Consider the following 26,441-nt stretch of genomic DNA (forward strand, 5'->3'; position numbering starts at 1 on the left):
GATAGGGAAGAAGAGACATCCCCACCTTGCCTTCCCAAACTCGGTATTGTATCTAGAAAAGTGGAAAGATGTATTTGGAACATGTTTGGTAAATCTAATTTTTGGTTGAATCCAAGCATGTTTCCATCATGTTGTTAGCTTTCCTGTGAAAATGTGTGTGACTGACTTTAGCTTGAAAAAAACATTGGGGAAGGAGTTTTTATTCATGCAAATAAGACTGTTTTGAATGAATGAGCATCTATGACATGAACAAGTATTTTCATGAATATATTCATGATCTTGTGTGGTCCTTCACATGCACACAATTGCTCTATGGGAATGTAACAAGAGAAAATTGAATGTACTATACGCTGTCATCATCAGCATGGCCTCCCAGAAGACTGAGCACCCCTCAGATTGATCTCTGGTTAGATAGATCAATCTACTAGACAATCGATAAAGGTCACAAAGGACCTAGCTAGTTTGAAATCTGGCATCCACATCTGTTTTTCATATCAGAGTATTTTTAATAGTTTTTTTCTAAATACTTTGCCTGTTATGAAGCTAAATTCAAGGTTTTCCTATCCCTTGTCCTTTTCACATGGATGTCTGTATCTTCAATCCCAGCGTGAGGGCCTTCAGAATGAAGTGTAAAACTCACTTTTTTGGCTTAGTTTTCGCACAGCAACAACTAATACAAAAAGCGAAAGGGGGAAAAGAGTATAATTAGGTACAATTGCTACAATATTTGCTATACTTGCAATTTGAAATATTATACTGAGACGACTGCAAGCGCAGAAGTAACATTATTTAGTCATTTGCAATTTTATACAGGAGATCAGTGTATTACCAGGTCTTTTTTAAACACATGAACTTGAAACTGATTTTGTTGAAAGCTGAGAATTCACGAAAATCTCCTTTAAGTTTTTTCTTGGTTCCCTCTCATAAATATGCAAACTTCTGATGGAAAAATTCAACCAGCTCTAATTTAAATCTGCAGTTTCTAAAGATATCCATCACTATTGAGATAAAAGAAGTACCTTTAAAAACTATTATTTGAAATGATTTTATTACTACCAGAATAGAAATGGGACTTCAAAAGCATTATAAAAAGTTCATTACTCAAAGAGGAAGTTAGCCTCTGGACTATTTACAGCATGGTTGCAACTGATTCACAGGCATTAATATATACAAATATAATGCTTTATTGAATTAGTGTTGTTCTGTATTGCACACTACTAATCTTGGAAGTTTACAGTGACCGTAGATCTACCGCTTTCCCCAGCACAGTATATAAAAAAATAGCAGGAGTTAAAAAGTAATGACTTTATGTGTGATGATCTGTGTAGTAAGCAATTTGACTCCAGATGATTGAGATATATAGGTGCCATGTGGGCTATGTAGCATATGTTTAAGGCAGAGCTGGTCCTGGGAATAGTATGGAAGTGTGCCACCCCAACAAGGGTTCCACAAAGCATTGAGACTAAAGCAAGCGCAATGCTTCAAGAGCTCCGTAAATGCACCGGGTGCACAGCCACTGCTTCACCTCTGAAAGAAAGCAGCATGTGCTTTCATTCCCTCATGGTATCAGCTCTTCCTCACCTCTCAGTTTCTGCAGAAGTTGTTACTGGTTCAGGTGCCAGTCTTACTAGCCCTTGGACTCTCTGAGTATGCAATGACTGTGACTGTAAAGAAACAATGGAGAAGACCCTTGCATCAATGCTTTTTCAAAAGAAAAAATGAAGAAACAAATAAATTCTACCATGCTCAAACTACTTACTAGGCAGCACTAGAATGCTCTGCACTGTGAAATAAATGTAATTAATTAGGTGGCAGGAAAGAGTGGAAGGATGGTCCAGTGGTTAGGACATTAGCCATGTATTTAGAAGACCTGAGTACATATTGATCTATGGAAGGAGGTGAACTACTTGCAAATGTCTACCTCTTTTTATATGCAGTTTTACTAATCATACTAATGAGCACTCCTAACGGATGCAGTCATGTGCAGAACCAACAGAACATTGGCAGACCTTTAAGAAATCACTTTACAGTACCTAGGGCATATGTTAAAATACTTTTTTTTCCTAAACCCAAATTTCACAAAAAATGTGAGCAGGGCAGCTCACTCTCCTGATTTTTTTCCAAAATGACTGAAACATTTTGGCTTAAACTTGCCACAAAAATTTGCTCCCAGACTTAATATTGAGGCTGCCAAATTTCATGAAGAATGACAAAAATTTGAGAAAGTTAAAAATAATTTAAACAATACCATAGATTGGAAACACTTATGTAACCTTCACTATAGGGGTTTGGCCACCTATGTTTTACCGAAATAGTTTTATAAGTGATTGAAACAGTTTAGAGGTGAGGTTGAAGGAAGCAGAGCATGAGTCCACCACAAATAAGGTTAGAAGATGCAATTTTGAGGTATTTATGAAGCCTAAATCCTCCCATACTGACTTTTGTGGAAGAAAGAAGATTTGCAAAGGACTGTTCAAGATGGAAGTCCATTCCACACCCCACCATGGCTACATCACAGTCATGTGAACCTGCTGCTGCTGTTTGTGCCACCCTTATTTTATATATAGATCCACCTATTGTGTGTGTATATAGGTCTAGACAGACACACACACGTTTAATTTCTTAATGTTAAAAAGAGTCCAAAAGCTAATCTAATAAAGAGAGAGAACATCTCTGATAACATTGCCTGATGAAATAACAAATGTGAAATTATGTCATGCCCAGAAAAATTAATACTGTAGATTGATAACATTTTTTCTAGTTAAAAGCAAGAATCCGACTGTGAACTTTTCAGAAGCTAAACCACCAGCTGGAGTTCAACAACTGTAATCCGGTCATTCAGAAGTGAGAATTAAGTGAATGAGGAAAATTAAAGCAGTAAATATATCAAAGCACAAGTTCCTAGTTGGCACACATGTATTTGCTGAAAAAAGTTGCCAACCTGGGTCCACAGCGCTCTGAGTTTTTAAAATACTTCTTCAGTATAGTTACACGTTACTTTGGGGTATTGTTTTGTAAATACTGGGACTGCAGTAGAAGTCTGTCCTGTACAATTCAGCACAGTGTGGATTTACTCTGAAATTATCTATGTAGGGCATATGAAAAAATAAGGCATTTCATTTAAAAGTAGGGATTCCTTTAGATTTATGATCTCTTACCAAATAAATCTGCTATTTCTTGTGCTATCTTTTACTTTCGACCTCATTTTAATTTTAAAATAAATTTTTTTCACTAACTTCAATAAGGGTAAAATACCCTCCCTCTCCCTTTTCTCCCCCCTCCCCCCAATGCAGAAGGTCAGTGCAAGACCTATGAACCACTTAAGTATCTAAAATTGAGTTTAGGTGAGATTTAAGGGTTGCATAGTCCTCACCATCTTTACAGGGGTGACTTTTATCCACCAAGGAAAAGAGTAGGGCTAATTGTAGCCTTCTAATTGTAGACCAAGCCATTCTGCCAGGACAGCTCAGGAAAGCTGGGTAAAGTTGGGGGCATGCAGAAGGGTGCAGTTAACCTGGTGCTCCAAAAAGAATTCCAAGTGATGAATCCAGGGACTGTTAAACCAGCAGGCTCATTGCCTTCCTCCGCTAGTCTCTGGGGCTAGGTTTATTAATGATCTGCTACTCACACATTCACAAGCTTGTTTTATCATGAGGCTTGCAAAAGTAGTGGCTATTTAAACACACACACAAAATCAAGCCAAAACCCCACACGTTGCTAGCAACTGAGGATATTGTGAATAGTTATTTAAAATCTGGACTTTGGTCTGTAATTGTAAAGTAAAAGCAGATTTAAAGCCTAAAATGCTATATATTCTCATACAAGAAGATCCATGTAAAAATAACCATTTTGTCTCAACCACTTGCATATAGGTACAAGATTGTTTTCCGTATGAAATCAAGTCTAAGAGAAAAAATAGCAAGAAGGGCATCTAATAGTATAAAGCTGAAGTTCATATCATACCAAATCTGCAATGGTAGCATGAGAGCAGAGGGCCCAAGCATTCTGAATCTCTGAAATATGTTTTGCAACAGACTGTACAATAAGAACCGGGGATATAACTGAGAATATTGCACTGAGTATATATTATTGTGATTATTTTCATTCCAAGGTACTGATAGCCATTGACAACTTTTGCTTCTATTAAAATTAATGTTTTTAGGATGGTGCTTGACTTAACATGTAACAGTGGGTGTACTGTTATGAAATTTCAAGTAAAATTTAATTACATTATAACTAATCATTGGAAAGTTTAGAGACCTGTGTATTGTCTCTTCTCACGGCCCTATTCTGGCTGCAATTGAAGCCAATGGTAAAACTCCAGCCAACTGCAGTGTAAGCAGGATAGTGCTGAGAAAGCTGTGAATTAGAAGGAAGAGGGTCCAAGTTCATTTCCTGTGCTGTACTGTTAATCTGGGGGCTTTCTAACTCAGCAGGAATATTTCCAGTTTCTGCTATGCTGATGAAGAATATTATTGATTTGGAGGGGAGAATATGTTTTATGCAATCTTTCTCTCACCTCCAGTAAATACTTTGACCAAGTAGTTGAGCAGTGAACATATAAAAAGGACAATCAGCAAGTGGACCGAAGTACTTGCTTCCTCTTGGGGAGATGCATGTCAGGGACACTCTTCCTAGATTGACTGAGGCTGGACACATTTGAAAAGTGACACTCAGCCTGGAGAAGAGGAAAGAGCAGAGCTTCTGCTATTCTTTTGCACTCACATAAACTAGTCACAATGACCCTGAGACTCTAGAATTGATTGTCTGCTCCACAAGCCACATGGTGAATATAAAAGTAAAAACTGCTGCTACAGATTAGAAAAAGTGATTATATAAAGGAAAAAGAGGATGACCACTAGTGAAAGCCCTATGATCTCCACTTAAGTTCTGTCCACAATGGGGTAAAAACCCTCAATCTTGGTATTGTTAACATTCAGTTTTAAACTACTTTAGGGTAATTGACTCTGTTTAAACTAGGGATGTCTGGCCTGTTGCCTGGGGAGCAGCTGTGGCCCTGGATGGTGACTGTGTTAAGAACAACACGTGTATTTGACTGTGAAGTGAAAATGTGTTCCCTCAACGGGGTCCTGTGATTTGTATATGCAAGGCTGGAATGAATGTCAGCACCCCAGCCTCCTCAGCTGGTTCCCATTGTCTGCTCTGCAGACCCGGAGCTGCTCTGGTGTGAGCTGGGAACACAAGGAGCAATTCTTGTGTGCAGCTGTGGAGGAGCTCCCCTGCTGGCCACTTGCTGCATTGCAGGGGACAGAGGACATTATAGCTGGAGATGCTCTGTTGCCTGGTTCTCTGTTGGGCCATGGATGTCTCAGGGAGACCTGGATAGACTGAAATGCCTCTACTTCAGCTTAGGGGAGTGCCTAGGAAAAGATAACTCCCTTTCCCCACACCAGATACACCCTGCTCCAGAGTCTGTGGGGAACGAGACGTAGGAGTTGCTGTGCTGTTTCTCTGTTTTATATTAGTCACTCTCCAGCAGGGGATTTATGGATTATTTCTGTTCCATTTGTATCAATTTAGTGGCACAAAGAACAAAATAGGTCTTAGAATCTCCACTAGAATATTGAGTGTTGCCCTTTGACCTTTTACAGATGACATGCTACAGTCCTGAGGCTGTAAACATTGGAATACCATATATGAAACACTTTTTGTTGTCCACCCCCGAATGCTAGCCAGCCAAATCACATTAAATAGAGTTAACTTGAATTAGTGTAAAAGTATTTTAAGCTGGTTCAGCAAAGACAGTGCTTAACTCATTAAAGACAAAGCTTCAGACTGGATATTTACCTTTCCCAAGGTTTGAAGGGTGAGGGAAAGTTAAATATCTGAGACACGCCCACACAAAAAAAGTTTCATGATAGTAAATACTATAATTAGAATTGTTTCAGATACTAACTTTAATAACGGGCAAAAACGAATGTAAAATAATGTAAACTATATTACAATACAGTGGAATAATGTTTCCCTTCTTCCATATATTTCATTCTTAAAGTGAAAGTAGTTCCTATGTAACTGCAAAGTGAAAGCCTTTTCATCACATGTAAGGGATTGGTCAGGAACATGTCAGCCATTGTGGTTGCGGGTTATTGAGGAGTGATAATTTTAGGTTCACTATTGGTAAGGGGACAGTTTTAGCTATCAAAAAACATTCCTCATAGCACCTGCCAGGATAATGTCGGACATGTTGCAATAATGTTTCTAATCTCTGGCCCCATTCATTTCGCTAGTTACTTTTAAAATACTACAAAAATCAATAAGTAGGTTTCATATACCTAAAAAAAATGTTTTCATGAAAATAGTTTTGTTAAAAACCACATGATAACAGAACAAACTCTTAATTTTTGGAAGCACATTACAACGTGCTAACTTTGGAAAGACATGGTTTGTCTGCATGGTTCTGCTCAGTAAAAATCCTGTTTATTTAATGTCCTTATTTCTGGGCTTAGGTAGCAGAACAGGAAAGAAAGGACTCTGTCAACTAAACATGGAGTTTTACCTGTAACATTTTCTAAACCCTTATTTAAAAATGTACTTTACAAATATCATCATAGTACATTGTACATATACACAGCACATAAGCTAAATTATGACTGAATTGGCAAGACAGTGACTTGACGGGTTAACTCTCATGACTGGAATATTGGCAGAGGGGTTTAGCTTGTTCAGGATGGACAGGCAGGGTAAAAAGGGAGGCAGTGTTGCATTATATATCAAGAGTACATACACTTGTTCTGAGATCCAAAAGGAGGTGGGAGCAGACCACTTGAAAGTCTAAATTTAAAGATAAAAAATTGGGTGGTGTCATGGTAGGTGTCTACTATAGATGACCAAATCAGGAGGAGGTGAATGAGGCATTTCTAGAATAAATAACAGAAATATTCAAAATGCATGACCTAGTAGTAATGTGGGACTTTAGCTACTCAGACATCTGTTGGAACAGTATTATGGCAAAACACAGAATTTCTAATAATTTCTTGGAATATAGTGGGGACAGCTTTTTGTTCTAGTAAGTGGCTGAACTAACCAGGGGGACAGCCATTTTAGACTTTATTCTGACCAAAATGGAGGAATTGCTAGCAAATCTCAGGATGGAAGGCAAGTTGGATAAAAGTGATCATGAAATGATAGATTTCATGATTCTAAGAAAAGGAAGGAGTGGGAGCAGTAGAATAAGGACAATGGATTTCAAAAAAGCAGACTTTAACAAACTCAGAGAACTGGTAGGTAAGATCCCATGGGAAGAAAATCTAAGGGAAATTTAGTTCAAGAGAGCTGGCAGTTTCTCCAGGAGACTATATTAAAGACACAACTATAAACTATCCTGATGTGAAGGAAACATAGGATGAATGGTAAAAGACCAATATGGCTCCATCAGGAGCTTTTAATGACCAGAAAATCAAAAAGGAAACCTACAAAAAGTGGAAACATAGACAAATTGCTAAGGAGGAGTACAGAAGAATGACATAAGCATGTAGGAACAAAAATCGGAAAGGCTAAGGCACAAAATGAGTTACATAAAAGGCACAGGGACATAAAAGGCAAGAAAAAGTTCTTTAAATACCTGAGGAGCAAGATAAAGACAAAGGAAAGCGTAGGTACTCTGTTTAGCAGGGAAGGCAGCTAATAATGATGACATCAGGAAAACTGAGATGTTTAATGCCTATTTTGCTTCAGTCTTCACTAAAAAAGGCTTGTGGTGACCAGATACTCAACACAATTATTATTAACAACAAGGGGGAAGGAATGCAAGCCAAAATAGGGAAAAACAGGTTAAAGACTATTTAGATAAGTTAGATGTATTCAAGTCCGCAGAGTCTGATGCAATTTATCCGAGAGTTCTTAAGGAACTAGCTGAAGCAATCTCAGAAACACCATTAGCAGTTATCTGTGAGAACTACTGAGGATGGTGAGGTCCCTGAGGACTGGAGAAGGACATACATAGTACTGATATTCAAAAAGGGGAACAAAGAAGACCTGATGAATTATAGACCATTCAGTCTAATTTTGATACCTGAAAAGATACAGGAACAAATTATTAAACAATCGGGTTTTAAGCACCAGGAAGATAATGACGTTATAGGCAATAGTCTGCATGGATTTGTCAAGAATAAATCATGCCAAACCAACCTATTTTCCTTCTTTGACAGGCTTACTGGCCTACTGGATATGGGGGCGATAAATTTGTTATATCTTAATTTTTGTAAGGCTTTTGATGTAGTCCCACATGACATTCTCATAAGCAAACTAGGGGAATGTGATCTAGATGAAATAACTATAAGGTGGGTGCACAACTGGTTGAAAGACCCTGCTCAAAATCAGGGGCACCATTTAGGATGGGCAAAGTGGGGCTCTAGCTCCCCCTTGAATTTCTTAGAGGAGGTCTGATGGAGACCCACATCCTAGCCCTAGAGGGAGCTCTTAATTTCAAAGCAACCGGAGTGTGGAATGTGAGATTGCTGCTCCTAATTCGTGCTCCTGGGGCAGGGAATCAGTGTTTTGTTCACAAACAGAGGCAGGGTGAAGGGCTGGTGATTAAATTAAGAATTTGGAAGTCTTAAAGGAGTCTGTGAACCAGGAATGGGGTGGGGGGTTCAGCTGTATTCAGGCCAATTCCAGAACAAAGAACAGAAATTGCATCCACAAAGTCCATAAAGCTGACGATTATTGTCATGGTTTGTATTATTCACTGGGCAGCATCTCTGTGCTCAGTACTGCTCAGCATTTGTCAGAAAATGTTGTCTCTGAGTCAATGCATATAAAATGTGTAGCCCTGGATAAGATGGCTCAGATATTTAAGTATGGAGTGTATAGTTATTATGCATATATTTATATCTATGAGTGAAGGCGCTGATGGCAACAGAAGTTTTACATGATTGAGGACTGGAAGATTTGACCCTCCAACTTTTTTTTCTAAAAGGAAGAATTGCCCAGAGTTGCTGTGCCTCTTTATTTTCCTTTCCTTTCCTGCCTGCAGTGGCCCTGATGTACCTCAGAAGACTCAATTTTTTTTTCAACTTTAAAATGTGGAATTTTATGGTGTTTGGTTTTAAATATTCTCCCATGAGAACTGCAACTCCGTCACTGTAGGGTTTCAGAGCCTTTTGAAAAGTAACTAGCCTTTAAACAGAAGTGAAGGCAGTGTTGCCAACTCTCATGATTTTGTCACGAGTCTCATGATAATTATTGTTTTCCTTAAAGACCCAGCTCCTGGAGTCAAGTGGATTATATAATGATTTCAGCCTTTAATATTAAAGAAAAAGTAAGTTAGTAGCCCTCGTGGCGGTGGAGAAAGCTTCAAAATGTGACCCCAGTGCACCCTAAAGGCTCAAAGAGCAGAAGGCAAATAAAAAACACCAAATCTATTATTTTTACGTAATCGCCTGATTTTTAAGCCAATCTGATGATTTTTGGTGAGTCTGGCTCATTTTTGAACATTTGGGGTTGGCAATATTGTGAAAGTGACTTGAAAGTGTCAGCTTCATTCCTGTTTAAAGTTAGTTTCTGGTTTATTATTTGTAGGATGGTAACATCCCTAGAGCCCCAGGCAGGGGCAGTATAAATTCACAGGGCCTTGCCCTAGCCTAGTAAGATGTTTCCAGAAATGATCCAAGCTTGGTGAACTGCAAAAAATAAGTAGCCTAAATGATAGAAAGTAATCTAGTTTCAATTGTTGTATTCCAGAGTTAGTAAGAATATACATTAAAATTGTAAACCTAACCAGTATCCCTTAAATGACATGACACAACATGTTAGAATCTGTTAGTATTAGAGGTGAGTGGGTCTAATATTTATTTAATTTTCTTTCTTTATATAGGAATTAGATACAGCTAATTTCCAAGTTATTATCTGCAAAAAAAATCCACTAGTTTTCAGTTGCCTAAGTAGCCCCTGGAATCACGGTTGAAGTTGACCCCTCACCCATCTGAAATGGCTCTTCTGTCCCTCCACCCCCACCAAAATCTGAAATGGCGCCCCTCCTCAGAGTGTAGTTGTCAGTAGTTTGCAGTCAAACTGGGAGGGCATGCCTAGGTCCTGCGGGGATCATCCTGTGTCTGGAACTATTCAATATTTTCATTAATGACTTGAATAATGGAGTCAAGAGTACGCTTATGAAATTGGCACCAAGCTGGGAGGGTTTGCAAGCACTTTAGAGAACAAGCTTAATATTCAAAAGGGCCTTGATGAATTGGAGAATTGGTTTGAATTCAACAAAATGAAATTCAATAAAGACAAGTGCACAGTACTTCACTTAAGAAAGAAAAATCACATGCACAACTAGGAAAGGGGATTAACTGGCTAGGTGGTGCTGAAAAGGATCTGTGAGTTACAGTGGATCACAAATTGAATATGAGTCAACAAAGTGATGCAGCTGTGAAAAAGGCTAATACCATTCTGGGGTGTATTAACAGGACTGTCATATGTAAGACACAGGGAGTAATTGCCCCCACACTACTGTACTTGGCAGGAGGCCTCAGCTCAAGCAATATGTCCAGTACAGGGTGCCATACTTTGGGAAAGATGTGGACAAATTGGACAGAGTCCAGAGGAGAGCAACAAAAATGATAAAAGGTTTGAAAACCTGACCTATGAGGAAAGGTTAAAAAAACAGGGCACATTTAGTCTTGAGAAAAGAAAATTGCAGAGGGGGAGGGGACGCTGACAACAGTCTTTAAATATGTTAATTGATATTATAAAGAGAACAGTGATCAATTGTTCCCCATGTCCACTGAAGATAGGACAAGGCAGATTTAGGAAAAACTTTCCAACTATAATGGTAGACAAGCGCTAGAATAGGCTTCCAAGGGAGATTGTGGGATCCCCATCATTGAAAGTTTATAAAAACAACTTGGACAAACTGTCAGGGATGGTCTGGGTTTACTTGGTTCTGCCACAGCTCGGGGCTGGACTAGATAACTTCTCGAGTGCCCTTATGGCCCTGCATTTCTGTGATTCTATAATACTTCCATATATAATGAAGGATATTTAACGTCAGGTGTTTATGTTGTCATAAGTACTCAGGATAAAGTTTGTTTTTACATGGCAGCAATATAAAATATTTGAAAAACTGAAGGTGCTATCAACTTGATACTTAAAAATATTTAGCATTAATTCTAATTTGTGTGTGCATGTGTGGTTTGTTGGTTGTGGGGTTTTTTTTTTCTTTGTTTTTGTTTTTGTTTTGTTTGGGTTTTTTCGCCAAGTTGTTTTGAAAACCAATATTACATCTTGATTGGAATTCTTTGTTCAGATTCAGTATCTTTCTGATTTCCTCTCAGCAGCCTGAAACTTTCCTAGTGTCTTAAGCATCTCTTCTGCTTCCTTGGGCAGAAGAGTAGAAAAAGGGGGAGACACAGAAGAGAGCTATTTCCTTGGTATCACTCTTACTCCCCATCCCTGTCCCTGAAGAAGACCTGTCACCAGTTCCATTGTGTGGTTGTTCTCCTTTGCATTGTACCCCCCAGTGCCCTGGGGCTAGTCAGAAATATAATACTAACAGGTTCAGCATTAACAAACATTCTTTCCCCCTCCATGACGTGAAGCCCATTCCTGTTAAAGAGAATTCTTGGATCATCAGCTGGTATGAGAGACTTGCAACATGGGGGGCCTGTGGAAGCACAGGTTCCTTTAGATGGGAAGCCTAGGTTTAGGTATTTTTGGTGGGTGAGGCAAAGACAAATGACAAGGAACTTCCACTATTATTATTTTTTGCAATGTAGTTGTATCCTTGTTGGTCCCAGGATATAAAAGAGACAAGGTGGGTGAGGTAATATTTTTTATTGGACCAGCTCCAGTTGATGAGAGAGACAAACTTTCAAGCTACACAAAGTTACTCAAAAACTTGTCTCTTTCACCAACAAAAGTTGGTCCAGTAAAAGATAATACCTCACCCACGTTGTCTCACTGTTATTATTTATCATTTATGTTGTAGTAGCACCAGGAAAATCTAGGCACTATACAAATATATGGAGAATCAGCGACCTGCTCCAAATCTCTTACACTCTACGTGACAAGTGCTTACCCTGGACATTTCCTTTTCCCTACCTGGAACTAGCCTGTCTAGGGACAATATGGCCCTTACGTCTCAGCTTTACTCTGGCTCTGTTGTTGATGTTGCCACAAGAAGCAACATACCAGGGGCACATTATACTACTACTTTATACAAATAGTGTCTTTGATTTCAGTGTTTCTATTTGTATGAGTGAAGTTTGCAGAATTCGGGCTTAAGTCTCTAAAAAGAAAGCTCCTGAAAAAACATGGAGTAATTCTTTTTGAGTAGACTGTTGGGGGCAGAGGAGAGGAGGGACAATGTATAGTCCTGATCTTGCAATATACTTTGTGGTGGAATTGCAGAATCAGGGACCATAGCTGTACTTTTCAGCAAGAATAATAATTCTAGCCATCAGCATTTCTAATTATTCTCAGCTCTTTGTAATAAAAATGGAATGTTGTTGTGCAGAGGGGAATACTTTAAGAAGTGGAATCAGTCCGCACATCTCTGATTTCTTTTGTGGATTTTCAATAATACATGAACAAAACGGTAGCTTGCCCTTGTTGTTTTTTAGCAAATGACACTGCCTGAGTTAATGGAGAAGTGATATGCAGCAAGTCAAATACATGTTTTTAATCTTTTCTTAAAACAAAAAGTTCTAACTCTTATATAACCATTTACTGCTGTAAACAATTCACACAGTGAGGAATCTGTTAAGACCCCACTGTAAAATATATAAGTAAAAGTAGCATCCTGGTTTGAGAAAGATAATGGGATACCTACCTCTTCCTTTATCCTTGTAATGACTTCACTTAGGATAATTCAGAAATGGACACCGTGTATGGGTCATCAACAGGGGTCTGATTATAAGCAGTTGGAAGACTAAAGTTCTCTTCAGGACATGTCCCAAATAGGTAGTGTGCAGTTTAGGAAGTTTATCACTTTATGGCAGTGATATTTTCCTTTTGAGCTCAAACCTATTCCCCAATGCAAATGCTTTTATTCAGTCTCATTGTAGGATTAGATTAGAATTTGAAATAGCATGCAAGCTAGCCATGACTATCAAGAGTTGTGTACAGTACTGTGTTTCTGCATTAACTGTGTACACTTTGCAAGGCTATTTAAACAAAGATTAATACATTTGTTTGAATCCATCAAAGAATCACCACATCTCTTTCATCCTATAGTGATAGTAATTGTTGTCTTGTTTAAAAGAAAAAAAAGTCTGCTGCTGTTCTAATGTTCCCCTTATGTTTCATTTTCGTATGTTGTCTCTTGATTTTTTTGGGTAAAATCTGAACTCAGTAAAATATCATTCAGTGTCCAGGGTGCTGTATTTGCATTACTATATTGATCATATTATTCTAAAGCATTTCCTCTTTTGTGTTTCCATAGGAAACGATCTATTTCTAGTTGCAGTACATGAACTGGGGCATGCTCTAGGCTTGGAGCATTCCAATGACCCCACAGCAATCATGGCTCCATTTTATCAGTATATGGAAACAGACAACTTCAAACTACCTAGTGATGATTTACAGGGCATCCAGAAGATATATGGTATGTCATTTTTTATTACACATATGAAGTATTTTGCTTAAGAACATATTTGAGGATATATATATAGATATATATATATCAATGCAGGCTCTGTCAGCTGTAGTCCCCAGAGGCCTTGATTTCTTGCACTGAGAAAGCCAGGGATTTTGATGCCACACTATTCACAACTTGCATCTAAATCTGCACTCAGCTGGAATGGAATCTTAAATATTTAAAATGCTAGTAAAGAATATCTGTAAAGGGATCCCAAACTATTAAAATATTAAGAAATGCAAGCCTTAACCATAACCATCTCATTTCCACAGCATTCTTTGACACCAGCTCATATAACTGGAGGAATTGGTGGGTTCCCAGTATATCAGTTTTGAAAATCTGCAGTTCCCTAGTTAAAGCAATTTTGTGGTCCCAGCACCTCCCCATTTCCCTCACTCTTCTTGCAGTAAATATAGCAAATTGATTTCAAAAGCATGCTATTAACAACCCAAGGTTTTGAGCAACATAGCGGGGAGAGGGGGAAGTCCTTTAAAATGTATATCATATTTGATTTGTGTGGCCTAAAATGAAAGACACATTTACTATAAATAATATCTTATTTTATTGTATTCAGTCAAAGAAAACAAGTTAATTGGAAAGAAAAAAAAAAGCAGTTTACTCATTTAAGGTAACTCTGAGTTCCACACAACTGTCTCTGATATTCCTGCATGCAATCTTTTTTATACATAGTTTTAAAAAGCTTCACATCCACAGTTAACCATTAAGGAATCTGCTTTGCTAAATTAATGGAGCATTTACATTGTTACAGTGAAAAATCTATTCTATTTCTATGTTAATGCCAAGTAACTGGTAGCTATCATTTGCATTTGCAAATGATGTAGTTTAAGTTCACTAATTTGTTTTGCATTCATTAGTTTTCCCATTTCAGTATCTAAGTGGTAAGTGTTCTCCCAGGGTTAAACTGACTTTGAACAGGGTCACATTTCTTGCTGGTCTCTTGCTGTTAAGAAAGTCGGATGAGTCTGTACAGAATAATAGTGCACCTTTGATTCAAAATAAAATACATCCATGCTAAATATTATATTATTAAGTGATGTTATATTCAGGATGTTTCAGAAAGGGAACAAAGTGATTGGTTAGTTAAAATTTCTTTTATGTGGTTAACCAAAAGAGGTTGTTTCTCATGACCTAATAAGCTGGTAGTCTAGACAAGGATATTTTGCCCATATACTAAGCTCCAACAGCTGTATGCTATCAAACTTTATTACCCCTGGGAAGTAATGACTGACATCAGGACCAAATTGCATGTGGAAACTTTGGTTTGGATTTAGAATCATTCAGATATTAGCTACTGTGAATTAATTCCTTTGCTGCTTGTATTAAAATCAAAAGGTGATTTGGACTCAATTTCTGAAAAAGAAATGTTACCCCTATGAAAGTAACTACATTGGTCTACACTATTCCTCACAGCCCAATTAACTGTAAATTATGAGTGTCATGCTCCTTAAAATTATGAAGGAAATAAATGTCTTATTAAATTTCACTGATGGTAGTGTTGGGCATTTGGGTTGCCTTAAATGTTCAATCAGTAAACATTTATCCAGTTAATGTACTTACTTTGATCAAGTACTAGAAATTCAGATTTCATTTATGTAACATTTTGTTTTGTCTTCAGCTGCAAAGTTATTCCTTAACCTACTGTCATGCAATGAATTAAAGCAGATTGTTTCATTATATAGAAAGAGACACTGCAGTTAAACTGATATACACAAAGAGCTATATCAGGGGGCAGACTTTAAAAGTTTGTCCTACTTCCAAAGATATTACTGGTTCTAGTGAGATGTCCTATATTTAAAATGGGAAATATCACTAGACCCAATAATATATCTAGAATTGGAATGAAGTTTTTTAGCCTGCCCATTGTACATCATATGATGAGGCATAAGGGTTTTTAAAAACATGAATCTGGAGTGACCATATTACTTACAAAGGATGAAACTATGAATGAACTAGTTAGGTAATCCCAAATCAGTGCCATTGCACCAGCCCATGATTTATTCAGTATATGTAAAATATTTTACAGCACAACTATTTTAGAAACGTTATACAGAGGATTTTTATTATCATTGTTTTATTCTGTTTTTAAGTTTGGACAACTTTTTCAGTTCATTCACCTGTAAAATCAATTGTCATAATTGCCAAGATTCCCAATTGTACAGGTCTCACAGGGAAAAATATAAACAATGAATTTTAAAAATTTCTTTAAAAAAAAAGACCTAAATATATTTTTTATATATATAAATGCCTGAATTGTAAAGCCTAATTTCAAGACATTCCATGGCTAGAAATGTTCTTTGTGCCCCACAGGTGAGCTAGAAAAATATCCTTTTCTGTGACCTTCTGTTTGTACCCCTCATGGCTCACAAGAAATCAGACCTCAAACCTATCACTGAGGCAGAACTCAATTTTACCTAGCATGCAACTTAGGCCAGTATAGCTGGAGGGGTAGGGGAAGAAATTTATCACATGGCTATGTCATTTATCACATAGCCACCACATGTGCTCTGTGTGTGTGTATGGATGGATGGACGTAGGTATTAGAGTGTTCAAAAACATGGGTTAGTGGTAGAATTATTACATGTTGTTAGGATGCATTTCACACATTTTACATAACCAGTAAAAGGCTTTTTTTCTTACCAAAATAGTTCTATACACTACTGTTCAAGTATGCTCTATAACAGTTTGTGATCTTAAATATTGTTGGACTTTGTGGTCTTTAAGCTTGTCGCTGAACAAAGGTATCAGAACTCCAGAAGTCAAATTTTTCTTCTTTATGGATCCAAAGCACACGTTGTTATACTGTATCTTCACAGATCAGAATTTGGAAAAAGCATATGAGGTCATCTAATCCATTCCTCTGCCAATGCAGGAGTATTCCTTACAGTATATTTTTAATGAGCTTTCTGAAGTGCAATTTACAATCTAAACAATGACCTGCTGACATTTTAAAGGTCCACCTGACAAGATCCCACCACCAACAAGACCTCTGCCAACAGTGCCCCCACATCGTTCTATCCCTCCAGCAGACCCTCGGAAGAATGACAGGCAGCCTAAACCTCCTCGGCCTCCCACTGCTGACAAACCTTCCTATCCTGGAGCTAAGCCAAACATCTGTGATGGGAACTTCAACACTCTAGCTATTCTTCGCAGGGAAATGTTTGTTTTCAAGGTAGGACGCTGTGAATGTTTTAATGTTAGATCAAGTGTCTGCATTTCTACTCTTTTAGAAAACAAACTTTCATTCATCATGACTCCACTTTCCCAGCCCTCTCACAGTTAGAAAGTTAAAGAAAAGAAACTAAAGAGTAAACATATAAATGGCTTAAATGTCTAGCACAGCATTGATGTAATGTTCTATTTTTGGAATACATTCATGTCAGCAGAAGCTATAATGCCTCAAACTGTAAGGGTAAGTAAATGCAGCATGTTATACAGAGATAAAAAAAGCATAATTCAAGACCTGAATAGAAGCTAATAGGAATGATTTTGTTGGGAACTTAGCCACTTCCAGGCACAGTGCAGTTATTGTGTCTTCAGCACACACTTCTTTGCAAGGACCTTGTAATTTAACTTTATAATTAGATCTATCATTTATAAGGGATGTTTGTCATTGTCTAGTGGTTGCTTTGATACATGTCTGAGTAAAGGTCTTTGCTATAAGAACTTCCTGGCAGATGTTTTATTGTTTGTTTCAATTCATCATTTTGTTTGGAGCTGCATATGTATGGTACTTCTCACACAAACTGGGCTAGCCTTTTGATGGAAAGACTTCACTAAAGGTTCAAAGACAACAAATCTAAATAAAGCCATTTGTTAGAAGAATGATATAACAGAGCACCTTGTATAATTTCCAAATTGCATTGCAGGCTACAGAAAGAACAGAATCATTTTTCAGTCTCTTAAGTAAATTAATTTGCTGACAGATGTTGTTGTGCAAATTGCCAGCAATAAGCGATAGGTAATGTTAATGTAGTATATTATCTTGGATCCACATAGATGTCCCAAATATGGCTACACAGTGGAGTAGCTGGGAGTTTTGTTTTGTAAATATGTCATGACTCTCTTTAATTTCAAAATTATACCTAGTGAGAACAGTCATTTTCCTCCATGAAGTTTTTCCTAGAGGAAAACATTAGCAACATGATAAATTTGTGCTGTCAGATTGACCTATTGGTCCAAAAATCCAGTATCTTGCCATAGTCTTTGTCTGCTTTTCTTCTCTGTCCTGTCTTTCCAGAGACTAATAGAACACTTGACACATTTTCCCCTTCTACCCTCTCCAAAGAGCCTTTTATCAGTACTCAACAGACCTTGAATTTGTTTGACTTCTTTAAAAATAATTTACTTATTTGCTGATTATTGTATGTTAATTAATTCAAATGACTAGGTTCTCTTCACAAGCAAAGGGCAAGAGATAAGTTATTTTTTCATGAAAGACTGAGGACTTTGTCAGTCCTTTTGAAAAAAGAAAATACATATCATTTGAATATTTGGCTTCTCTTCAAATATTGATGTGCCTTTCTTTTGGAGGTGCTATACCATCAATCTTTGTGAATAAAACCAAAAGGTTAAGGAAAAATCTAATTTTCTAAGATACATTAAACAGGATATTAAAATACCTACTTCATCTCATATCATCCATCTCCAGAACAACAGAACAAACTTACATGTAATTTATTATAGACATAAGTCGATAAATATTGACAAATACAAAATTGCCTCTCTACCCAAGTCTCTGCTTTCAGACAAATAGAGTCAACATAATTCCTAACTACTTTTTTCCTTTCTATTTGGAAATAAAAGTTGTACCGGGAAGAGGGAATAATTTTAGTTCAGTTTCACTGAACTTAAAATCATTTATTTACCATACATTATCTACACTAAAATATGATTTTATGTTTCAATAATAAGCAGATTTCCATTCATGCTATTTCTACACCACAGTAACGAAACATGATACAGTTATCCAGCAATTCTAATAAGCAGCAGAGTACATAGGTTCTTATTTGGGGTTTGACTTTCCAATATCTATATGTAATGACAGGACTTTTTACCTGCACAGTGACACATATAATATGCATAATTGTGCTTGCAAATTGCCAGTGAATTATCCAGTTGGTCATTGGCAAACTCAAATACTAAAATTGTTTGTGTACTCTTAGAATTGCTTATGCAAATTGGATACATAGTTGAATAACTTGTACACTCCTAAAAATTTGGCCTTGATTGTTTGGAAGTTAAAAGTAGAACTGAAATGTAAAAGGAAACAAACAGTTTGAGATTCACAGTATATTTTCAGAATAGAGTACAAGAAATATTAATTTCAAGGAAACAGTTTTTCTTTACAGTTAAGCTACTAGGATGTACTTGAGTATTTGAGTGTCAGCGTTTTTTGTTCAAGTTCATGAGCTTTGTTTGCAATTTTAAAGAATGTCTTGCATTTTCTAACTGGATATTTCCAGAGTGAAAGATAATAAAGAGAAAAGTACAGTTCAAAAATTTTTTTCTCACCCCTTTTAATTAAGTTTTATCATTACTTTTACAATATAATCATTCTTCCAACTAACTGTATTTGATAGACCTTGTATAAGTTTTAAAAGATGATTTCAAATAAGAGGAAGAGCTGTCCATGCTCTGACTCAAACTATAAAATGCCAGAGCACAGCAGCTCACTTATTTAAGACTTCCCACATATCAGCAAGTGTACTTAGAACTTTGTGGATGAATTTTTTTGGTAACAATGTTTAGATTTCTGGGGAGAGCAAAATACAGTGCAATTAGAGCCACAAAAATGTATTGTTCCGAAAGGACTTCGCCTTGAAACACTGGAGAATCCCCTTGCCCTTAGCATACCCCTTCCAGTTCTGATACATGGGGAAGAAATTTGCTACTGAGAAAAAAAGAAGTATAGGAATAACATTTATAGATGGAATTTTCACTAAGTAGTTTCTTCATATGGGACAAAGTCAATTTCTAACTAAATGGGGGTTTGCTTAATCATGCTTAAAGAGGTGCAAACAATTAGTGGGCTAGCAGAATTTTTGAGCACCACCAGCACTTTTTATCCAGAGGCTCCTATTAGCCCCCACAATTATGCGGAATAGGATGTGTTTAGCTTTCACTCTTACTTTCAATGTTTTCTTTCAGTTAAATTTCCCCCTCTATTTAGTTATGCCTCCCACAGTGATGTAGAAAATGGCTGAAAACCAGAAGAAAATAAATTGGCGCTTCTCTCTAAATTGGAAGTTGTGCAACTTGTCATGCCATTGTCTCTCTGTCTGTAATTCAGAATTGCTCAGTCTTTGTGTGTAGTAGTCTCTGAAGTATTTTGCAGTCTCATCTGCTCTTCAGTCTCAATGGAAAGAATCTTCTGACAGTCAGTAATTCTGGGCCTATCTGCTTCATTAAAAGGAACCTCATTTTCTCAAATCATTTGGCAAGATCCTTTATTGCAGGAGGTTATTTTATAAATTATGCTATTCCATTTGTTGCTTATGTCTGTTTAAGAGCTACATAGGTGTAAATTCATTTAGCTAGGAAATGAGAGAATTATCATGGACACTTAAGAAAATTGTCTTCTGATATATTGATGCTATGGATAGTAGAAGATGGATTTTAGGAAGGACTAAACAGGCTGTATTTTATGATCTTATAATACTTCCTTTGCAACTTGTAGAAATATGTTTTCTGACTCTTCATCTCCTGAGAAACATTGGAAAAAAGCATCTATAAAGCACAAAACATACCATGCTTGGTTTTCTGGCAATTAAGTAGTAGCTATTATTACCCCTTGACACTAGACAAGACTGAAGTTATATTCATATGAAACTATATGTCTGTAATTAAAATTCCATTTTAGAATTGTACCCTATTAAACACAAACACTTGTGGTGAACAAGTGAAGAATTCTGAAAGAAATCCACTTTAAATTACAGCATTTGGTATTTTTTGGTAGTAGCGAGAAAGAAAAGAGTGTAGGGATGGGTAAACTAATACTAAACAGAAGAGACAAAGAAACAGCTACAATATGAGAGTTGACTTCACTGTATGTGAGAGTGGATATTTTTACAAAGGTCTCCAGGGTTGATTGTGTAACTGTTTTGTGTCACATGACATTGTGAATGTCTGGACTGTCAATGGCAGCCTGGGAAAGTTCAGCAGAGCACACTTTGGGCTCCAAAAGGGGAAAACGCTGAATATTTCAGCCGTGCTGCTCTATGAAAGAGTGAGAGCAAGAGGTCAGGATTAGCTAAAGTTGTAGACAGCAGACCCCTGTACACTACTTTTCATTTTATTATATTGGAAAGAACACTCTGATGGAATTCATCATTCCTGAATTCAGCAGTGAAGAGGACAGCTGTAATTCAAGTTACCCCAGCTTCAATGACATTGAGGAAATGGAAGGGCAAAACAAATCTCAGTAGGGACCTTAGCCTTCACTACATCTAGTGTAGGTGAAGGCCACTGGAAATTAAGAGAAAAAGGGTGTGTCAGAAATATTGGCATCAGAATAAATAGTAAGGGATCCAGGAAACAGAAGAATAGGGTGGGACTGTATTAGAATAATGATAGACAATAGATAGAGTAATAATACTTATCACTTATATAGTTCTTTTCATTTGAAGATCTCACACCACTACCAATATTACTTAAGCCTTTAAACACGTGTGAGATAGGTAAAGGATTGCGTGATCACCCCACCCAGCTCTAGAATGGAATGCAGCAGCGTTAAACACTATGCAGCAACAAAACTACGGGCCAGAAAATACGAGTATCCCATATCTAACATCAGGGGGATTTAGGGAAGCACACTGTAATTATCTGAGTTCTCATTTGGCCAGAACAATGAGGTTAATCCCCCTAATCTTGTTTTAAAGTGTCATGGGATATTAGCACAAGTGGCCAGGACTTCAGTTTTATGTCTGTCTGAAAGATGGCAACTCTAGCAATTCCATGCCAGATGAATAGATGTTATAATAATGTTACAGATAAGAGTATATGTGTTATAGATAGTTATAAGCAATTTATTAACCTGTTGGACTTATTAACAAGCTGTAACAATTGATTAACCATTTACTAAAACATCTATTTATCATTTATTTATCCTTTATAAACTATTTATAAATGTAATCTTAACATGACTGTGACCCAGTGTCTCCTAACATATGATGAAACATTAATTAAATTCTGTCTCTCAGGGAAGAGTACCACTTACAAAGACACTGAAGCCACTTTCAGCAACAGTATCAACAGTGACTCATGATAGAAAAACTCATAGGAAGGTCTACTGAGAAAGTGAAAGGGCCCACCATGTATGCCTCAGTAGAGTAGATTAAAAAGCATAGGCCAGACCCTGTAAAAACTTTCACACTTGAGTGGTTTCACTAAACTCAAGGGAATTACTCAAGTATTTAAAGTAACTCATATGTGTAAGTGTTTGTAGGACTGGGGCTATTCTCCATAAAAGTCTTGTGAGTTAAAATATGTATTGGTGTTAAAAATGCAAATTAACAAATTCTTATTTCTCATTTAGTTTGAAACTAATAAACCTCACTGAAGCAAAAATTTTGTTTTAAAAAATAGATCTTTTTAGAATATAACTCAGAATAGATCTTTATAAATCTTTATAGAATATAGAATTTATAGATTATAGAATAGATCCTTATAGAATAATATAACTCAAAATACCAGAAATTTATCATTTTCATAGAGTTCATTTTTTATTATTATTTTTTGTGGAAGATCTGGTGAGTCCTGTTTCGCATACTTACTTTATCCTAAGGTGCAGAGGACTACAGAAGGATCAATTTTTTATCTATTCCAAATACTTTTTTTTTTAATATAATGATTAAAAATTGGATTATGTGCCTTAAAAAATAAGCACTGAAAATCAGAAATAATAAATATGTAAAATCCAATAACCATAACTATAACTCTGGAAAAGGTAAGTTATAGGATGCAAATTCCAGACTCAAGCTAGTGGGGAAAAAAAGGTACACGTTACAAATGATATAGTGAGAATTATTAGCATTGCTAGTCATTGGCCATGTCTTTTTTTTTTCTCCATTTCTCAAAGAGCCAGATCCAAATCCTACTTAAGTCAATGGAGAGAATCCTGTTGACTTCAGTGGGCTTCGGATCAGGCTCAAACTGCGTATTTTACATAATTCCAAATATGACAGACATTGACGCAGATATAGTACAACACTGTGCTATAGAAGAGTTAATAAAGAGATTAAAATACAGACTAACCGATTTATATTAAGGGCTTGATCTTGCAACCACTGCTCATATGTATAGGTCAGATATAATTAATCCTTACATTATAAACCAGTGGTTCTCAACCTTTCCAGACTACTGTATGCTTTTCAGGAGTTTGATTTGTCTTGTGTACCCCAAGTTTCACCTCACTTAAAAAGTGCTTGTTTGCCAAATCGGACATAGATGTACAAAAGTGTCACAGCACACTGTTACTGAAAAATTGCTTACTTTCTCATTTTTACTATATAATTATAAAATAAATCGATTTGGAATATAAATATTGTACTTACGTTTCAGTGTATAGTTTATAGAGCAATATAAACAAGTCCCTTTCAGTATGAAATTTTAGTTCGTACTGACTACACTAGTGCTTTTAATACAGCCTGTTGTAAAACTAGGCAAATAACTACATTAATTGATGTACAGGGGTACATGTATCCCTGGATGAGAACTACTGTTATAAGCAACTGATGGGTCTGATCACATGACTAGAAGTTGCAGGATCAGTCCCTTACTTTATTCTTCATCCTTTTACAGCTCTCTAATACAGTACGGTAATTATCTAGAGTAGTTTATTATGCAGTGACTCTCCTAATTCCACAAAACTAGTGAAATGAACTAACAAACAACATTTCTAGCTGAACAGAGATCAAATTTAGAGCACAAAAGATGTTGAATCCTTTGGTACCTGCCTTCTTTTAGAGGCCTAGGGAAAGGTTGTTTTCAAATCTTTTCACTGAGAGAACTGATTAAAAAATATTTTGTTGGCAGGAGAACAAAAAATGTGCATCATTGACAAAAAAATAATTACAAAATCTCACAGCAAGGAATAATCTAAAATTACACTGAGACATATCTTCAATTTTGTACCACCAGCAAGTGTTATCTTGTAATATTAACAATGCATTGTAATTGGGGCTACAGTCTAATGGAACCAAAGGGAATAATTGCAAAAACACTTCAAGCACAAGGCTTAATTAAAATTTCTTGTTGTACAAAATCATGGCCTTTCAACTAATTTAGGTAAACATTCTGGGAAACAATTGGAATCGCTCGTAATGTAAGTTTTATCCAACAGCGGTATTAATTGTTCCTGAAAATATTTGTTTAACATTAAACTAGAGCTAAAGCGATCTATTCTAAACATTTTCATTTTTTTGCATTTGCTCTTTTTTTTTTTTTTTTTTTGACTTTTCAATGTGTCAGACAATTGACAGTGCAGGTATTGTTCAGCCGGGTTGAAAAGAGACTCAAACCATTTATTCTTCTGAGTTATTTGTTTTCCTCTCAAGTCTCTCTCCTTTTGGAAGGATTTGATGTCTCAAATGGTGACTTAGAGCAATATTTATACATTTGTTTTTCAAACAGTATTGAGTGTTATTACAAATCCTATTGCCACAGAGCTGAGAAACTTAATATACATACATTCAAATGCTAGTGTGTGTGTGTGTGTGTGTGTGTGTCTTAAACACTTTTAATCTTCTTCCAGTTGGGAAATTGGTACCTTAGGGAAGGAATAATCAAAAATACTTAATACCAATGATATAGCCTCATAACCCTTCTGCAGAGCTGTGCAGATCTATTGCATGAAATCCTGGCCCCACTGAAGTTAATGGCAAAACTCCCATTGACTTTATGGGGGCTGGATTTCACTCATTGTTTGTTAACACATTTAGTGTGACTGGAGCAAACACCTTTTTGAACAACATGTATTATGTAAAATAAAACTAGGAAATTGCATGCAAAAATCTATATTAAAACAAAAGCCAAGCAATGTCAAGCGTTCAAATATTAGGAAATGCCAGATTTATGGCTGCAACATAACCTTAATTCTATTCCCCCTTTGTGTCCAGCCTGTTCAGTCACATGGGCAAGGGTCCCGTGTAAAAGGTTGGATGCATATAAACAAGAGAGCTTTCTTCCCCACTGAGGTTTTGGAGAACTCCTTTTCCATGTGCTAGCTCCTGAGGAGAATGGGATTCTGGGGCCACCTGCCAAGTACAGGGGTGTATTTGGTAAGCAGGGAGCCCAGCCCAAGCTAGCTCTTTCCACCGCTCTCAATGCTTCATGTATTCTAGCAGATCTCAAGCATTCCCAGTAAATTGTATGGTGACGGTGGTGGTGCTGCTGCTTTGAAAGTGGTGTGGGCCCAGCTCTTTAGAATGCTCATGTTCAATTATTGTTCTGAAATGCCATCAGCTCTGTGTATAATTACATATCATTGATGATATAAAGTATTGGTTACAACAGTTGAACAAACTCTAAGTGTTTTCACCTTTAACCCAAAATCATCCAGATTATTAATGAAATAGCCAATGTATTTGGATGGTAGTACAATATCTTCTGCAAAGCCAGCCAAACAACAGAATTAGGAACAGGCAAACTTTATAGATGCCATTCTGCTGTGATCGTTGATGACATCATCACTGCTGCTAGTATAAGAACAAAGACGTAAACAAAGCAAACATATTTATTTATTTGTTTGCATTCATAAAGGTATCCCCCCCATGCTCTAGTTGATAGATAAAAAATTAAAAATCAACATTTTAAATTGTTTTTAGGTGTCTGGTATGGTTTGCAGAGAAACCACTATTTTATTTGCTAATTATGATGAGCTAGATTTGCAGAAGTTTTTTTAAAGAAATCCACAGCTTTTCAGCTGGTTCAGTACTAGCCCAAACTTGATCAATTAGCTGTTGAGTCTGTATTTTTTCTGGCCAGTCACTATATAGTGTTGTTTCAAATCACGCTGCGCTGCTCTTGAATCCTGTGCTCCCTTGTCTTACTGGGTGTACCCATGCCATTTAGATGACTAACCCTTTTAGTTTGACAGATAAATCATGTGTGCATGTGTGTGTGTCTGTGACTGAACTGCTCTTGACATTCTTTACTGTTCATATATTTTGGATTGTATATTTAATTATTGTAGTCTATCAAACCATCCAATCTTGCTATTGTTATTAATTTGAAGAGCATACCTATTATGAGCTGTCAGATAGCTATCTAGATCAATGCAAAGGGTACAAATGCAGCTCTGTTCAGGGTTGCATTTGATGTGGAATTCTGCTTGGTACTGTTTTTTGTGTGTGACATGTACAATGTGGTTTCCATCAGGTTATGTGGTGTCTTTGACTATTGCTGGCCTTCTGTTAGTTCTGTTTCTTGCCCCTTGTTCCCAGTTGGAAATATTGCACAGCTTTCAGTTGTTCTTCAAAATCTTTGAATGGATTGTTCTTGCATTCTTGGGAGTGTTGTATCAGCCAAGTTGTTTTTACAAATATTCAATATATATTTAGATATACAGATATATAGGTATTTGTGCATATAGTAAAATATGAAACTCCTATTAACATCAGTAATATATTATATGAGCATTAACATTAATAGCATATATATATATATATATATATATATATATAACAATTATAACATCAGTTTCTAGCGCATAATCACTGCATAAAAATAGTGAACATTGTGTTATCTACATTTGTGAAAGAATATTTCTGAGTTTCCCTTTCATAATGTGCCATGAATGTCTCAGTAACCATATGTCTAACTT

General features: G+C 36.6%; 1 protein-coding gene across 1 annotated transcript in view; it reads left to right on the forward strand.

Moving 5' to 3' along the window:
- Positions 1-26,441, forward strand: part of MMP16 (matrix metallopeptidase 16) — a 229,036-nt gene that overhangs the window by 155,428 nt on the left and 47,167 nt on the right. Inside the window, exons 5-6 of the mRNA XM_067553824.1 lie at positions 13,406-13,567; positions 16,573-16,790. Of these exons, the coding sequence (XP_067409925.1) occupies positions 13,406-13,567; positions 16,573-16,790 (380 nt within the window). The remainder of the gene's footprint in view (positions 1-13,405; positions 13,568-16,572; positions 16,791-26,441) is intronic.

The sequence above is a fragment of the Emydura macquarii genome, unplaced genomic scaffold (genome assembly GCF_026122565.2).
Source record: "Emydura macquarii macquarii isolate MOO-44397 ecotype Brisbane River unplaced genomic scaffold, CSIRO-AGI_Emac_v2 contig_1477, whole genome shotgun sequence".
Taxonomy (NCBI): Eukaryota; Metazoa; Chordata; order Testudines; family Chelidae; genus Emydura; species Emydura macquarii.